Source organism: Pelophylax lessonae (assembly GCF_965119305.1).
Source record: "Pelophylax lessonae genome assembly, chromosome: 11".
Lineage (NCBI taxonomy): Eukaryota > Metazoa > Chordata > Amphibia > Anura > Ranidae > Pelophylax > Pelophylax lessonae.
In genome coordinates, this window is record NC_138778.1 from 175,990,980 (window position 1) to 176,009,269 (window position 18,290).

Below are 18,290 nucleotides of genomic sequence, written 5' to 3' on the forward strand. Positions count from 1 at the left end.
AACTTTAAGAGGAGGACCACTGGCCCAGTCTGCTACAATATTATATCCATCCCCAACCTGGCCCAATGGGCAAATATCCAGATACTTCGGTTAGCCCCTACATATCCTCTAATAACTCCTTCCTCTATTGTATATTTTCCTCAGGCTGTTTTCCATGTATGTATAAGTACCTCCCACAAACAATATATGGAATTTCGCAAAATAATAAATTTCCTTAATAATATATAAAAACATTTTTTTTTACAAAAACAGAGACTCGATCCACTGATCCTCCATGCTAATGTCAAGCATTTTTGATCTTCTCTGGGGGACTGCACTTTATCAGCTTATCAATGACGGCATACGTAGTACATAAATAGCTATGCTACCATCTCTGTAAATTGACAAGCCACAAAGTCAGAATACTCTTATTAAGATTTGTACATATGTTTTTATATGTCCGTTCTGTTTTTAAATATCTTCTCTGCCACTGAGCACTTACAAATGTGATATCACTGTCTGACCACAAGATGGCGATAGTCTGCATTATGGGACAGCTGAAATCAATTGCCAAAAAAATCTGGACTACTATTTATTCAGCCCAAAGAGACTACACCATTATGTTCTGAAGAAGTGTGCGTGGGCACGCGAAACTAGTCAACTGGTCAACGCCAGCACCTGATAGGCACAGTAGGAAGCTTACCTACCTTCCAGAGGACCAGCACGGCACACCCACGTGGGACGCCAGAGCAAGCAGCGCCGCAGGAGCGGCAGCATCTCACAGTCTGAGACAGAGCATCGCAGTGAGAGAGCTTTCCGGCTGCATCTCCGGAGGTCTGAGCACCGGCCAGGGTGAGCATCCCACTGCAAAGGACAAGAGGAGACACACCATCCACTGTGAGTAGATGACTGATCAGAGGTACTGGACTTCTTCATCCCACATCTGAGTCAATCAGAGAGGTAAGGCGAGCGACACGATCCCCCACACACAGACACAGTATGTAACATATCTTTGATGGATTGACCCAGGATTCTGGATGGATCACCGCTACTAAGCCCTTTTTCCTCTGACTAGGTGGGCCCCATCCCTGATCAGTATCACTACACACATTATAGGACAGGTATATCCTGGATCCCTCTTTGGCTGTGGTAATACCTCCCCAGTTCTGGACAGGCCTGCTCCCTCCGTGCACCACAGGCTGAGACTGAAGTCCAATCAAATACTTCATTGTCCCCGCCAACTGTGGATCCAGTAAGATCCTATCCGTGTCCCATACCTACCGGGTGATACATACACCACCCCCATCATATGACTGGACTCTCTGTCCCTATGTTTATGGAAGTGCCGAACAGTCCATGAGATCTCCACAGGGAATCAGCAACTGTTTACATGTCGGGTGGCCACCCCTTCTAATGTGTATATTTAGATCTGTGAAATACCATATTTTTCCTCAAATCTTTGATTGGTTGTAATCATGTGCATTTAATATCACCCAAACATAGACAGTTCTTGCTTACCTTAAGCATGTCCTTTTGCCCTCTGCCGGTCATTACTATACTCACTATTGAGCATTACCTAGGTACACACCACTTTTACATAAACTGAACACAGAGCAGAAGACACCTCCACACACAGGGTTGAGTGAAGTGGTGACCCAAATGATTTTATCATATGTCACCCGCTCCCCACAGTAAGCTCCAAAAACAGAACCCCAGTAGGTGCCACAGGTGCTAGGCAAGGTTGGTGCATTTGCATTTCATGCACAACCGACACCGACCCGATGGGTCGGCAATCAGCTACCGAGTTTCAATTTGTAACTAGGTAGTTTTTTTATCTTTGTATCTTTATTGATTAATATTTTTTGTATGTACTGCACCCAAATTTAATAAAGTTTATATTTTGTTTTTGCACAAACCAATCCCTGTGAGCTCTTCTTTAGCAACCTTCCAGAGAGGGTACCTTCCCTCTCTCCATTTCTATGTCTTTGGTTACATGCCTGGTTGCGTAGGGTTCCCGGATCAAACTATCCGTATGGGTATGCTTTAATAAGGTCAGATTTAACTGACCTTAAGGCGACTGGATCCCATCCACAGCACAGCCTTTTATCCGTAGGTCTAGTTCTGCCACTGCCCCAGACACCTATCATCTTCCTCTGTCCCTTCTTCCTCGCCCACTGCCGCCTCTCCCCTCAGCTCACAAGGATCATTAATGATGGAGAGAGAGTGCCGACTCATGGCTGCGCCCCTAGGTGGCAATACGCCCTAGGCGGCTGCCTAGTTTGCCTAGTGGAAGCACCGGCCCTGGGGGAGCTGCTTTACCTGCCAACAGGATTTGTATTCCTTTCCATCCAGTCCTGAGATTTACACAGGACAGACCTGTTTGGCAGGGCAGGAGACCTGATTTTTCTCTGTTGCAGCTGGGTTGGTATAGAAAAGCAGCAGACTGATGAGCTCTGCACTCTCCTCCTTTCAGTATGACCCTTGCAGTGAAGCGTAACCGATTTGCTCCTTGTGCTGCTTCTTCCCCCAAATCTCAGCTCAGTTGTGCAGTGGATTACAAGAGGCTAATACAAAGTCAAATTCAGGAACTTGCACTGCTAACCTTTCAAGCCAAAGTTTGGTTAAAAAAAAAAAAGAATCAGCAAAAGGCACATTACTACTATTAATCCAACATGTCCCTTGTGCTGTTGGGTCTTGCATTCCTTGAAATCTTTCTCTTCTTATCAACATATTCTGCGGTGGGGGTTAAAAGAGCCAACAGATTTGTGACAGGCACTCCTCAAGAGTGCCGACTATGCTTGCCTTCCTGCTCCTTCTAGCATTCATAGACATTCATTCATAGCAACTATAGTACAGCTTTTGTGAATGGAGGAGCTGGGCGGAAACGACTGGCATAGTGGAGCAGTCTTGATGCTTGTCACAAGTCTCACAGCTTTAATAACCCCTGCTGCACTTGAAGGTTATGGCAGTGGGGATAGGCTGCGTCAGAGAATGAAGATTTTAAAGAGGTTGTAAACCCATACAAACATTTTTTTTTTCGACCTGAAAGAGAAACACATAATGAGCTAGTATGCATAGCATACTAGCTCATTATGAAATACTTACCTTAGAACGAGCCCCCGCCGTGCCGTCTGCTTACCTGTATGATGGGCGACATGTCCAGTCGCCCGTCTTCCGGGATCGCGGCATCCGGCCATCTGATTGGCCGGAGCCGCGGTGACATCACTCCCGCGCACTTCACTCCCTCCTTCAGAGCGCATGCGCCAGTGACGTCACTGGCTGCATGTAAGGTAAATATCTCCTAAACGGTGCATGTTTAGGAGATATTTACAGTACCTATAGGTAAGCCTTATCATACCTATAGCAGTACAGAAGCCAGCAGGACAAGGGACACATCAGATTAAGAGGAAGTAATGTCCCTTTAAAAAATTACATTTAACCACTTAAGCCCCGGAAGATTTTACCCCCATTCCGACCAGGGTTTTTTTTGCAATTCGGCACTGCGTGAATTTAATGGACAATTGCACGGTCGTGCGACGCTGTACTTAAACGAATTTGACGTCCTTTTTTTCCCACAAACAGAGCTTTCTTTTAGTGGTATTTGACCACCTGTGCGATTTTTACTTTTTGCGCTATAAACAAAAAAAGAGCGTCAATTTTGCAAAAATAACAATATTTTTCACAATTTTTTTTATATGAAATTCCCCCCAAAAAAATGTAAAAATCAAAATGTTTTAACATTTTTGGCCAATTTGTTTTCCGCTACATATGTTTGGTAAAAAAAAATACTTTGATTGGTTTGTGCAAAAGTTATTGCGTTTACTAACTAAGGGAAAGATTTCTGTCATTTTTGGTGTGTTTTTTTTTACCGCGTAATGGCGGCGATCTGCGATTTTTTTTTTTTTTTTTTTTTGCGGTACTGCGACATTGCGGCGGACAGATCGGACCCTTGATTGACATTTTTGACACTTTTGGGGTTACCAGTGACATTACTGCAGTAATCAGTGCTATACATATGCACTGTTACTGCAAAATGACACTGGCAGGGAAGGGGTCAACTTTATTGGGGAAGGAGGGGTTAAGTGTGTCCCTTGGGGCGTGCTTCTTACTGTGATTGGACATGGCTACTGGTGAAGGAGCAGTGATCAACGGTCCTACATAGTAGAACCGTATGATCACCATTCCTACACAGGGGAGAATGTTTACATCAGCCGCCTGCCTTTCTCCCTTCACGGCGGACGATCGCGAGTGACCGGCGGACATCGGGTCCGCTGGTCACACACACGGACTTCCCAGGGAACGAGCCGGGGCGGGCGGGCGCGCGCTCGTCCGCTATTGGCTCACAAGGAAGTGACAGGCTAGTGACGTACCGGTACGTCACTTTGCCTGGCCGGGGCTGAACGCCGCAGTATATGTACTTGCGGCGGTCAGCAACCGGTTAAAGTGTCACAAAACCCACATAATAAAAAAAACTATCAATAAATGGTGTATTATATGCTATTCATACTCACTTAGTCACACTTAGATTAGTTTTCTGTATTCTGCAAAAAAAAAAAAAAAAAAACTGGTTGAACCTGCTGCTCTCTGTCTCCACCTTCTGTCCATGTCCTCAATGCAGCTAGGGATTTTGCAGCTGTGTTGGCAGCTCTGAACATGCTCAGTTTTCAGTGAGTTTCTATGCTTAGCATTTCCTCCCGATCACATCTTAAGAAGCCCATGTGACTATTTAGCCACACGTGTGGGCCATGGGCATATGCACCCTGGTAAATGAAAGCCCACTCTCTCCCTACTCCCCTATGCCCACTAACCAGCTAAACACAAATGGGATGGGATATTACATGAAAAATGGAGGCTTCACCTCCCTTTTATTCTAAGACACAGGCTGGAGGGGCGTGACTGGCAGAAATCTGCCCACACCATGTTATTTACCCCTCCCAAAAAATATAGATTTCATTCCAAATATATATTTGTATGACAATTTACAACAGTATATTGATATTCTTTATTTCTACTTTGTATTCAAAAGACTTTTTATTTTACGTTATCTTGAACATGTGACCTGCAGCAGAGGACTAGAAGCTCCTCCTGGAGACAGGCTGCAAAAAAGGGCTGGGTCATGTGACAGCGGTATATCGATTAAAAAAAAAAAGGAACTTTTTTTTTAATACAATATTTACAGTGCCATCATCCATATACAGAAATAGAAGGGCCGATGCAAATTAAACAGTTTGTGTTCAGAATTTCTTTAAGAATGTGTTAGAAATACATAGCTAAGTTCATTTATATCTGTCTGGAGTTCCACTTTAGGTTTCCTGGTCCTATAAAGATATTTTATTATGATCCAGACCAAATTTGGATACCAGAAATGTTCTAGATGTAAAGATACAACAATGCTAGCATGACCTGATAGCAGGGCCGCAGGTTGACAAAACTTGGTCTAAGGAAGTGCCTGGTGTAAAATGTTCATTGTTCTTAAAGGGGTTGTCCCTCTCATTTACAGGGATATCTAGAGGAACTAGTCCGTTTGCGGGAGTCTCAGCTGAAGAATCTAGAAGCTGAGAACAAGAGACTGACTCAGAGGATCCAGGAGCAGGGAGAGCAAAGCCTTCAGGAGAAACATCAGCTGGAGGGAGTCATCCTAGAACTGCAGGAACAGCTGTGAGTTGGAGAGGTTATCTTTTCAATGCACAGTCATATAGGCAAATGGCTTCACACAATTTAGTCAAGAACCCTCACAAGGGAAGACTGCTGCATTAGAAGCATCTAACTATAATTCCTGACCAACAGGCTCAGGAGGATCTAAGCAGATTTCTATTACTAACCATCTACCACCAACCATCAAGTCCATGACCAAGTGAGAAACACATAACTTCTATCAATCCCTCACCATAAAACATACATACTCTTCTCCCAACAGTTCACTGGCCATGAAATGAGCACCTACTGCCTATCCACTGAATACATGGCGCACACTGTAATTAAACACTATCCATTGGCAACATTATATCCTATTTCTAAATCCTATTTTTTGACCATACTTAAGGTTATGTTGGTTTCTAAGAACACCCATTGAGTGGTATTTGATTTTTCCAGCGTCACAATACAAGTTCCATTTCTTTGGTGCTTCTTGGAAGACCCCTCTTTGCCAATTCCAACCCTTGTACAAATGTGTTTTTCACCACTCCCTTCATAACAAGAACATTGAAGAAGGTTTACAATGAATGGCACAAGAAAAACTGGGCTTTGCTTCAGTACATAAATTAAGTGGTTGTTTTGGGCAGTCTTCAATTTTTGCACCAGTTTTTGTATATCACATCCACATCTGGACAATGGATACATACCTGGTCTTAGATCCGGACTAATACTCTGGGGTTTTGGCTAAGCCTCTGGGTCATCAACTTATCATCTTTAGCTCCTTTTTATGAGACCTTTTACATTAAATTTGTATGTTTCCGATCAGATTTCTAATTTGCATACAGTATATCTCTTATAGTGTACACTAGACATTAAGCCCGTTAAATTAACGGGCGCTAGAACATATGGCTGACTGAGCGGCTCTCGCTTATCTCTTTTTTTTTCTAACAACGCGGGAGCCGCATGACATAGCCAGCTCTGCACATAGCGTCCCTGTTGCCCTAGCAACAGAGAAACACGCAGAGCTGACCGAGCGGCTCTCGCGTGCGAGCGCGTGCCCGCGCACACCCGCCGCTTTAAGAGTTTGGCCGGCCGCCCGACTGGGGTGTATGTAGGATATCTATTCTATATTAATAATATGCAAGTGTCTCTGCGTCCGTCCCTGTGTCTGTTGGATTGCGCTACTGCGCATGTGCCCCACGGACAGCCGTTGGGACTGGGGGCGGGCACCATGTCAGGGGCCCCAGAAGTAAGTCACACTGACCTGTGTAGGATGGTTAACTCCTCGGTGTCGGAGGCCGGGTCCTGGGTGTTGGGGGTTACCCCGATAATGGTGCTCTTCAGGGAAGTTCCTCTAGCGGCTCTATCCAGATCCCCCCGCGCCTGCCTCTTCTCCTGACCCATGACGGGGTGCTCCTGCCCGGCTCCAGCATGCGGGTGAGTGTAGACTCTCCGGCAGGGCCGGAGTGCGACTCATTTTCAGCCCTGGAGTTTCATGCCTTAGACCGGCCCACTTTAGTTCACAACTGACTATATTAAAATAATGTAATTAAAACCTCAGAATATAAGTTTGCAATGGCTGCGGGCATGGTGCAGGGGAATGCGGCGCTGCGCGCATGGTGCAGGGGAATGCGGGGCTGCGCGCATGGTGCAGGGGAATGCAGGGCTGCGGGCATGGTGCAGGGGAATTCGGGGCTGCGGGCATGGTACAGGAGTACCATGCCTGCAGCACTGCATCTCTTGTAGTATGCCTGCAGCCCCGCATAATGGCAGGCAGTGCGGCAGTGGAGGAGTCTCACTTACCTGTTCCTGATATGTGCTGGGGAGGATGGGGGAGCTCCTCGGTGTTGGAGGCCGGGTCCCGGGTGTTTGGGGTCACCCCCGATAATGGTGCGGTGTGAGGGCCGTTGTACTGCCGATAGTTTCAGTAGCCACCGTTCGGAATTTGTATGTGCTGGGGAGGCGGGAGACGGAGTTCCGATCAGTGGCCTTAGATTTTAAAAATGGCGCCACCCGGCGACAACACGTCATTGCGTATGCGCCGCCGCTCGGGAAAGCTCGAAAACGTTTGGCTATTCCCGGAAATAGCGGAACGTGTACGGCTTTGTTGGTGACATGTTGGCGCCGGGTGGCGCCATTTTTAAAATCTAAGGCAACTGATCGGAACTCCGCCTCCCGCCTCCCCAGCACATACGAATTCCGAACGGTGGCTACTGAAACTATCGGCAGTACAACGGCCCTCACACCGCACCATTATCGGGGGTGGCCCCCAACACCCGGCCTCTGACACCGAGGAGCTCTCCCTAGCCTACACAGGTCAGTGCCCGCCCCCAGTCCCAACGGCTGTCCTGTGGCACATGCGCAGTAGCGCATTTCCACGGACACAGGGAATCTGGAATCTCTCGATGCAGGGACACTTGGCTTTTATTAATATAGATACCAGCCCAAAACCCTTTTCTACTCCCTAGGAAAGGTTTTTCTTGATGTCTGTGTCCCCACTAGTGAAATTTGCCCTGTTTATTTGTCCTGGCAGTGACCATTGTCACTAGCAATGAAAGTGAAGGCAAATCTAACTATGTAACTATGATTTACTAAAGACAGATAGACTGTGCACTTTGCAAAGTTGCAACCAGATCAGGAAAAAAGGGGGAATGGTCATGTGGGGACACTTGTTCCTGTGACAATGGTTTAAGGGGGGGTTTCCTTTCGCTTTGTGTTCCGTTCTTAGAACAAAAAGTAAAGGGAAATGCCCCAAACTGGAAATAGATGTGGAAAAAATTGATGAGTTTTAACTATTCTCTACAATATCCAAAATGAAAAAAATGGGATTTTTGACTTACAGTAAAATCCATTTCTCTGATGTTCGTTGACAGACACAGCTCCTGGTATTCATAACCATTGGGTTATACTGCCCCCTACAGAAGTAGGTAACTAGGCAGAAAAGAATTCTGGCTACACCCATGGACAGTCCCAGGGGTTATACTCCCTCTCTCCACTATAGCCACTCAGTTGTTACAATCAGTGTCAGGAGACTAATAACTCCACAGAGGAGTGGGTGCTGTGTCCCTCAATGAACACCAGAGAAATGTTTTTTACGGTAAGTAAAGAATCCCATTTTCTCTTTGGATTATTGACGGACACAGCTCCTGGTATTTATAACCATTGGGACATCCCAAAGCAGTGTTAAACACGAGGGGTGGGAACAACCAAAAAAATTCCCAAGGCTAAACATTAGCTAAGCAGGAAACAGTAGCTCAACCAAACAACTGGAGCCCATCTGAAAAAACAATACACCCTCAAAGAGGATCAGGTCCTCGTAAACAGCAGCCTGCAATACCTTGCAGCCAAAGGAAGCCTCCTCAGATGCCAACACATCCAATTTATAAACCTTTGTAAAAGTGTGCACCGACGACCAGGTGGCTGCCTTGCAAACCTGCGTCACTGACACCCGATGACAGAAGGTCTAGGAGGCACTAAGCGCTCTTGTAGAGTGCGCCTTCACAGGGAAAGGAGGAACCTAACCCCTGATGGAATAGGCCTGAACCACCGTCTGTCTGATCCATCTGGAAATGGGGGCAGAAGAAGCAGACAACCCTTTTCGAGGTCTGTCCATGAGCTCAAAGAGAGAGTCTGACTTCCTGAAAGACTCCGTAGCTGCCAGGTAGGTACACCCTAATTGCCCGGACCACATCCAAGGCATTTTCCTTCAGATGTTTAAGCCTGGGACACAGGGAAGTCAACACAATATCTTTATTCAAATGAAAATCAGAGACAACATTTGGAAGAAAAGATGGACAGGGTTGAAGAACCACCTTATCCCTGTGAATCACCAGATAGGGTGAATGACAGGATAACGCCGCCAGTTCTGACGCCCTGTGCGCAGAGGTGATAGCCAACCTTCTGGGGCAGCGTAAGCAGAGGAATCTCCCAAATATTTTTAAAGGGAGGCTTCCGTAGAGCTGAAAGCACCAAATTGAGACCCCAAGGCGGCAGTGGAGCCCGCACTGGAGGGACCAAATGTCAGACACCTTAAAGAAAGGTACGCTTCAGGAAATGTGTGGCCAAAGGTCGTTGGAAGAAGACTACCAAAGCCGACACCTGGCCCTTGATGGTACTCAAGGCTAACTTCTGTTCAACCCCCTGTTGAATGAAGGTTAAGATCCGAGCCATGAAGAAGGAGCGAGGATGAACCCCAAGCAGGTTATTCGTAATGTACGTCTTCCACGTACGATGGTAAATCTTCCTAAAAGTAGTTTTTCCAGCTTTCAACAGTGTAGGAATCACCGATTCAGATAAACCCCTATCCTTCAACACCTGGCATTCAACAGCCAAGCCATAAAAGCCAGCGACTGTAAAGCAGGATGGAAGATCGGTCCTTGGGACAGCAGATCCTCCCTGAGAGGAAACTTCCAAGGAATGTCGGAGACCAGCCGCACCAAACCAGTGTACCAAGCCCGACAAGGCCAGTCCGGAGCCACGAAGATGACCGAAATCCCTCCTGTCTCGATCCAGCGTAGAAGTCTGGGCAGAAGCTTGAGAGGAGAAAAGGCGTAAATCAGCCGGCACTGACCCCACGGGGCCACCAGCGCAACTGTGGTGTCCGCCAGAGGATCCCTTGAGCGAGCCACAAACCTCTGCAACTTTGTTGAACTGAGAAGCCATCACATCCACCTCAGGGGTGCTCCACCGGAGACCTAGCTGATGAAACGCCTCCGGATTAAGGAACCACTCCCCTTGGTCCAACACTTGAAATGTGTATGGCGGAGAGGGCTGGAACAAACTGTTCTGCCGACCTTAGAATGCCGGCTACCTCCAGAGCCGACAGGACACTTCTTGTGCCCCCTTGGTGATTGACATAAGCAACGGCCATGGCATTGTCTGATTTTAATGCGCACTGGACAACCCTGAAGATGATCCATCCAATGATCCAGACACAGTCTGAACGCTTGGAGTTCCAAGACATTGATCGGTAGTCTGGACTCTTCCAGCATCCAGATCCCTTGAGCAGAATGCTTGCTGAGGACGCCTCCCCAGCCAGGCGGGCTGGTATCCAATACAAGGGGAGGAAGGATTTTTCCAGCCGAAGCGCCGGAGAACGAAGGCACCATATCAGGGACTCCCTCGTTCCCCGACTCAGCCGGATCGAAATGTCCAAAGCCTGCGGAGTCGTGTCCCTTTACAGGGACCTCGTATGGAACTGTGCAAACGGAACCGCCTTGAAAGTAGACCCCATCAGGCCCAGCACCCGCATGCAAGTCTGTAGGGACGACCATCTGTTTGACAGCAGGAGGTGAATTGCAGCCTGCAATTTGTGGAGTTTGTCCAGAGGAAGGAGCTCTCTGGATAAGGCCGAGTCCAAAGTCAGGCCCAGATAGTCCAGCTTTGTGGACAGAGCCAGAGCAGACTTTTAAAAATTCAGACTTGGCTTGCCAGGTTCATTTGGAAAATGCTCTGAAAGGTCAGTCCACCCTGAGGGACAAAAGAACTTCTTATGAGCTGAGAAGAGAGGCCCAGGTCTACGACGAGTTTTCTTGCCCTTAGTAGCTTGTGGAAGAAAAAATAGAATTTTTGTAAGAACTTACCGTAAAATCCTTTTCTCTGAAGTTCGACAGACGCAGATTCTTATCTTCATGACTCATAGGGTTATGCTTCTTCTAAGAATAGGCACTAGGCGGGAAAAAACTTAACCACGCCTAAGGGGGCTGTCCCTGCAGGCATAACCCCTCAGACTTTGCTATCATTAAACAGTTTAGTTGCAAGCAGTGTTTAGAAAACAAAAAACCCTATATCTCAGAAGTAGAGGGGCGTGTGCTGCGTCTGTTGATGAACTTTAGAGAAAAGGATTTTACGGTAAGTTCTTACAAAACCCAGTTTTCTCTATCGTTCATCGACAGACGCAGCTCCTTATCTTCATGACTCATAGGGAAGTCCCAAAGCAGTATAATCATGAGTGGTGGGAAACCACGCAGAAACAAAACGTAAGTCCCCAATGGCTAAACCTAGCCAACCAGACAACATGGAGCTCAACCAGAAACAACTGGAGCTCACCCGGAAAAAATTGAACCCTCAAAAAGAAACTAAACAGAGTTCTCTTTTTAAACTGCAGCCTGCAAAACCTTGCAACCAAAAGAAGCATCTGTGAATGCCACAGTACCAGGTGGGCGCCACTCCGAAACAGATCACCTCCCACCCGGGATGAGGGTACTCTCATTCAAGGGGGAGCTGCGACTCCGGGTGTTCCAGGTCGATGCATCCCAGCGAGACTGTCCACTCGCAGGCTCGTCCCCATCCATCGGAGCACTGTCGTGGTGAGGCCTAGTTCTGGACTATAACCTGCTGACGCTTGCTGGCCAGGCTGGGAGACCTTAAGGTTCTAGTTTATCCAGTGCGAAACCGCAGCCGGCTGTTTGTAGTTCCTCTGGATCTTGGTCCACAGGAACGAACTAGTTAAAAAATAAAAAATCACAAACTTTCCCTGTTACAGGGAAGACCGAAGTCCCAGCAGGGAGCTAGGTCCTATACCTAACACAAGGCTGAACAAACTGTTTGATGATAGCAGAATCTGAGGGGTTATGCCTGCAGGGACAGCCCTTAAATGCGTGGTTACGTTTTTTTCCTGCCTAGTGCATATTCCTAGAAGGCGGAGCATAACCCTATGAGTCATAGAGATAAGGAGCTGCGTCTGTCGATGAACGATAGAAAGTACTCTCCCCCCCCCCCCCCCGAGACCTTTAATGATGTCATCCAGGGTAGCTCCAAATAGGAGATCTCGTTGGAAAGGAAGATCAGTCCAAGCCTTTTTTTAAGTCTGATCCGCAGGCCAGCACTTGAGCCAAAAGACACGCCGAAGGACCACTGCCAAAACAGAGAGGTGAGCCATCAGGGGAGCTGCATCCAAAGAGGCATTACAGATAAGCTGCAGCCCCTGGATCAGCTGGTCAACCAGATCAGCAAAGGCGGGGGGGAGCTGTTCCCCCCTCCAGGTCATGGCGTAAGAGCTTAGCCCACTCGGTCGAAGTTTGCGACACTAGGGTAATGGTGAATACCGGCCTCAATGCCGAACCAGCCAGAGAGTACATAGTGCGGGCCACGTCTTCCTTTCAGCTGGGTCCTTAAAGGCCGGAGACTCTTCAACTGGAATCATGGTTGCCTAGTTTATTCTGGAAACCGGAGGGTCCACCACCGGTGGCACAGTCCACTTCTTTAGAAGGGACTCCTCATAGGGGTAACGCCTAGTAAAGCAGTTAGGAACTCCACAAGGACACTTTGTTCGTCCCCACTCTTTACTGACCATTCTGTCAACATAGACAGGGAAAGGAAACACCTTTGCCGCTTTGGGTGGCTTGTGAGTGGCAAAGGGTACCTGCGCCTCCGTCGCAGCTTCAGCTGCATCCTCAATCTTTAGGGTCTCACACACAGATACAATAAGTGCATCCACCAGCGCCTTTTTGTTTGCGATAGCAGATGTGGAGGAATCATCCTTGCTATCAGAGGATTCCAGGCGCGTGTTTGCAGACCCAGCAGGGTGACCCATGTCTGCGGCGGCCGAATCAGATTCAGGATCTGATGAGACAGGGGAAGGTGGGGGGCGCTTTTTGCTATCCTGTCGCCCAAAAGCCACCTCCACCTGGGACACAAGGGACTCCAGGACCACCGTCGGTGCATGGATGGATGGTTGGGACCCAGAGGGCCCCGCAGCCTCAGAGAGGGGATCAGGTGGGGAAATGTGCTCCAAAGACTCCATGAGTCAACAGGAGGATCCCACAAAAGGTGTAAAACACTGCTAAGGGACAACACCCACTGCACTGGCAGCACCCCCCGGTCAAGCCGCTGAACTACACAAACATGGCCACCGTGTATAGGAATACACAGACTACAACAAAATGGTGGCACCACGAGGCATACAGGAACCCAGGAGGGAGACCAGGCCTCAGGGACAGATCAAGGCAGATCCTGGTCGCCGGCGACACACCCCTCCAGCCCCCATCACTAGTAAGCACCCTGCCCCCACCTCAGGAACAGTGGCCAGAGCACCCAAACAGCCCCAGCGTATGTGGAGGGGTAGGTGAGGGACTCGGCAAGGAGGGGTGCCTGCGGGAAGGAGGGGAACCCGGGGGTCCAACCGTTCCAAGGAGGGGCCCACGTCCACCCCAAAACCCTCCAGGGGGAAAAGGGGGGACAGCTACTTACTATACCAGGAACCAGGCAGGCACCGCTCCAAACAGAACCCTTCTCCATCTAAAGGGGGGGCTGTTAGGCAGGGGGAACGCTGCAACTTGGGCTGAGACCCGGTCGTATGCGACCTTGTGAGGCGTTTAACTCGCAGGCCAGCCCCCGTCCAGTGGGGCTATGTTACGGTTGACCTAGTGTGGAGCTGAGGTCTTCGCACACTTGCTGGCTAGAGTGGGGTGACCACTGGATCTAGATTATTCCAGCTCGTCGCCCAGTCCGGCAGTTGATTGTAGATCTCACAACAAAAATCCAGGAGAAATCTAAAACGAAAAACAAACGCCAGGACCAAAGATCCCAGCAAGGAACTAGGTCCTTACTCCTGACTAGGCAGAAAAAAAACTGAGTGGCTATGGTTGAGAGAGAGTGAGTATACCCCCTGGGACTGCCCATGGGTGTAGCCAGAATTCTTTTCTGCCTAGTGTCCTACTCCTGTAGGGGGCAGTATAACCCAATGGTTATCAATACCAGGAGCTGTGTCTGTCAAAGAACATTACATTTTGACTTGGATTTAGAGGTAATATGCTAGTCTTGATCCCAAGTCCTCAAAACACCAGACATATAGGCTATACCAAAGGAAACATATGTTACCATCAGTTTTGGATTTACTTGTCTATCTTTTATCTCTGTTGGGCACAATCCATTTTAATACCAGACACTAGTCATAGAACACTGCTCCCAAAAACCCACTCAACAGAATAAACTATCTGCATGTATGGCCATGACTAGAACTCCAAACACATCACATGGAGAGTATTAGTGTCTATGCCTCACAAGTGGCAAGGAGCATAAAAGCAGTCCACTTTGAATGACCTGGCCACTGAAACCTATCAGATCATCAACCCTTAAAAAATTGTATCCAAGTGCTTGAAAAAATCCCAGTATAGAAGTTTTCTACCAGGGCATTGCCATAAAGTGTGAAGTGTGTTCAGATAACCTCCGCTCATTTTCTGCTTAGCCTTGGGTAAATGCTCATTTTTGATTGATAGGTGTGGTTTTGCATTTATTTAGTGCTTTCCTTTGACTAAACTGATGTCATCCAATAGGATCTAGGACCTGCATATGATATCACATCAAACACCATTCAGACATACTCCAATCCCAAAGCAAACATACCCATCAAGCACCTTGGCATTTCATAACTAGAGCATTCTCTCCCTGTAATTCCAGCACTGGCCTACTCCCTTCTGAAAATGCCCCCATCAAACAGTTCAACTCAAGCATTGGGGCCCCTCTGGTTAACCAGTGGCCGTCCCTGGGCACCCTTAATGATAACGAGACATCTGTTAAACCCACGCTGTACAGGAGGTAAGACACCTACACCCCATAACACGTTTACATTCAACGTTCGTTATCTATGTCTCATGTCAATGGAACATCTGACTAGCTCCTGCAGGGCATCCTATATTTTGAAGTCGTGCAGCAAAATAATTAATCTTGCAAATCGCATTCATTAACTTTCTTGTTCCTTTATGCTTCTACAAGCTTTTGGTAGCAACACCAAGGGTTTAGGTAACTAGGTAAATGAGCATTACATGAACTGTATCTATAAAGCATGAAAATTTTGAATTGGACATGGTGGAACTTTAAGAGCCTGTTTAGACACAATAAAGATTGCTGTCTTCAGTTGTTTGTACTTTATACCTACACGGCATTAACAGCCTTTCCATTACCAATGGTGTAGGTACTGGCTTTGCAACTATGTTCCTGCTTTGCATGGGTGGGTATTGTGTTGGGTCTGCCTGCCATAATGTACTGAGCATATGACCCCAAAACCAAAGTGGCAGCTCTGTTTGCCAAAATACCATGTTGCAGAAAATGGTGTCCATATGCAGATGGGGATATGACCTCATAAGAAGGACCAGCAATAGGCTCTTCTAGGACAACCTTCACAATTTCCATCTGGGCACAGTTGATACTTAAGAGTCGGTACAGGCATAACTGAACAGGATGGTAAAAAAAATTATTTACAAAGCTGATCATTTAGCTGTCTTGTCTCATGATGTCAACTACATCAGGAAGGGGAAGGTGTACTGTACAGTCCTGAAAATGTGTGATGGATGCTATTCAATACCACTGTGTAGTACGGCTTGCTTTTTGTTGAGCTTTGCATGTCTTCTGAACCTTATTTTCTATTGGACTAGTTGTTTCTTCTCCACAGACACAGCTATCTGAGCACAGAACATCTCTCAGCTGAGCTGAGTCTTAGCTCCGAATCCCAGAGGGCAGAAGGAAAGCAGGACGGGGAGCCTTGGGGTCCTATTGGTAATCCAGTTGTGTGCTGATGGTGCTAGTGAAATCATTGTAATTGCATGGTGTATAGCATGATTGAGGACTGACTACATGCTACCATTATACTGTAAAAATTTATACAGATCTATCAGTTAGAAAAATCGCCCCATACACCCAAAAACAGCTGCAAACCAGTTATGCAGAATACTATCCACATAGCGAGTGCGCCAATACTAGCTGTATTCTCTTCAGCATGTAATGGGTTCAAACACATAGGGTGGGTATTTTGCCTATTTAAGGAGCCAAGTAAGATGCCCCCATTGATTGTAAATTGATATTTGGGTCTTTCAGAGCCCTCATCCATCCCCTATTGCAAAATTAGGTAAAAAGAAAGCCCCCTCCCAAGAAAGTTTTGATTAATCCATTGTTTATTTGAGGTTACATTGGTTCCTCCCCATTCTGGGTACCAGCTAAAAAGAAAACCCACAGAGCATAAAACCTCCCTTGTCATCACACTTCTATCCCTTGCCAGCCAATGAATGGTTTTTAATACTGCACGGACTTCTGGAACTCCTATTGGCATTAATAAGAACAATTCAATATGGTATTGTACTAAGTAATGTCACGGGGAATCCTTTTATTAGAGTTCCCTATACAGGTAAAACAATGCTTCTTTAAATTGCTAGGAAAAAATAGCTTAACATTGTCAAGTCTTCACAAAAATACCTGCAGTTTGGGTATGCTACAGTATATCTATGAACTATGTACACCATGGGTGCTCAGCCTGTGGCCCTCCAGTTGTTGCAGAACTACAAGTCCCATCATGCCTCTGCCTTTCAATGTAAGAGATTTCTCTCAACGGCGACCCTGATGATGGTGCCACATCCCAAAGGTATGCAAATGCAGAAAAAGGGGGTTCCCCTATGGTGGGACTTTTCAGGCACTCTAGTGAAAATACAATAGTATAGTATAATACAAATGTATTTGTATTATACTATACTATCGTATTTTCGCTAGAGTGCCTGAAAAGTCCCACCATAGGGGAACCCCCTTTTTCTGCTTTTGCCTCTGCCTTTCAGAGTCATGCTTGTAACAATCAGCTTTGCAGTGCCTCATGGGACTTGTAGATCTGCAACAGCTGGAGGGCCACAGGTTGAGCACCCATGATGTACACTATATATTTAGGCTTCTCACAATACTTACACTTTTTTTTTTCTCTCCATAGGTAAGGACCCAACCCCTTCCATGCTGGGATTGTGCGGTTCCCTAGCATCCATCCCCAGCTGTAAATCTCTGCCAAGCTTGAAATCCAATGAATGCCTTGTCAGTAATAGCAGTGAGACAAGTCCTGCTGGAAGCCCCAGCTGAGGTCTTCCAAACACATGTCACCATCAATGCATTACGTCTTGACCACCGTAGAAGAAGCCCAGTTTGTCCTATGATACCGTCTTGCCAAGTTACTTTTCTTCGGCCAATTGCATAACTTCTAATGGTGATCTATTAAGGATAATACAAGGACTTGCAAAACAAATAAAATAGCACAGTATATAATCCATCACCCAACAGAAAACCAATACACCCCAATATAATCAGTTCCTGATCCACTGTAAACCTTGTAGAAAACACAAGAAATGATCTGGACCTGAATACATAAATGGATATCTACTGCTATTCGTAAATGAAAAGTCTGAGACTTTATTGCTGCATTCAAAGTGACATCCGTTAAATCTCCTATACTTGTCCCCTTACAAAATGAAATGCCTTTTAAATAGGCATATTCAATATTCTCTTCCCTTCATGGACCAAGTGGAGACCTTCAACTCATGAACCCTGTAAGGGCAGAAGTTGGCTCCTTGGTTTGGACTTCAATAAATTGTATGTTGTGTAACTGAGCACTGGTACAAAACTGATTGTTATGGAAGCCTCTGTCAGAGGAATATGTGCAATTCTGTCCATTAAACTGCTGAACTGAAGGAATTTGAATATGCCCAATTGCTTTGTGTGTGTCAATTAAAGATGATCTCTGGATATCAATTTCTACCCAGTTATCACAAAGTTAGTTAGAAAAAAAATAATATAACATTTTATTTTTGCTACCATAAATCCATGGTCACATATGTCAGGGTCCTGTGTTATTTTTATTTATTTTTTTCTTCACTGCAAACTAAAAGGGTCCTTTTTGGGGTGCCCACATTGTTGCCTATTGACCGGCCATC

The 18,290-nt window shown here is 46.6% G+C and overlaps 1 protein-coding gene across 2 annotated transcripts in view; it reads left to right on the forward strand.

Annotated features, from left to right (window-relative positions):
• The window catches only part of RUNDC3A (RUN domain containing 3A), a 56,569-nt gene extending 38,512 nt beyond the window's left edge, over positions 1 to 18,057 (forward strand). The window contains exons 8-11 of one of the 2 annotated variants that reach the window (XM_082271207.1): positions 5,480 to 5,637; positions 15,013 to 15,150; positions 16,004 to 16,107; positions 17,300 to 18,057. In XM_082271207.1, the coding sequence (XP_082127333.1) occupies positions 5,480 to 5,637; positions 15,013 to 15,150; positions 16,004 to 16,107; positions 17,300 to 17,442 (543 nt within the window). In that variant the 3' untranslated portion in view covers positions 17,443 to 18,057. The remainder of the gene's footprint in view (positions 1 to 5,479; positions 5,638 to 15,012; positions 15,151 to 16,003; positions 16,108 to 17,299) is intronic. The other variant, XM_082271208.1, reaches the window with a different exon arrangement.
• Positions 18,058 to 18,290: the final 233 nt, after the last annotated feature.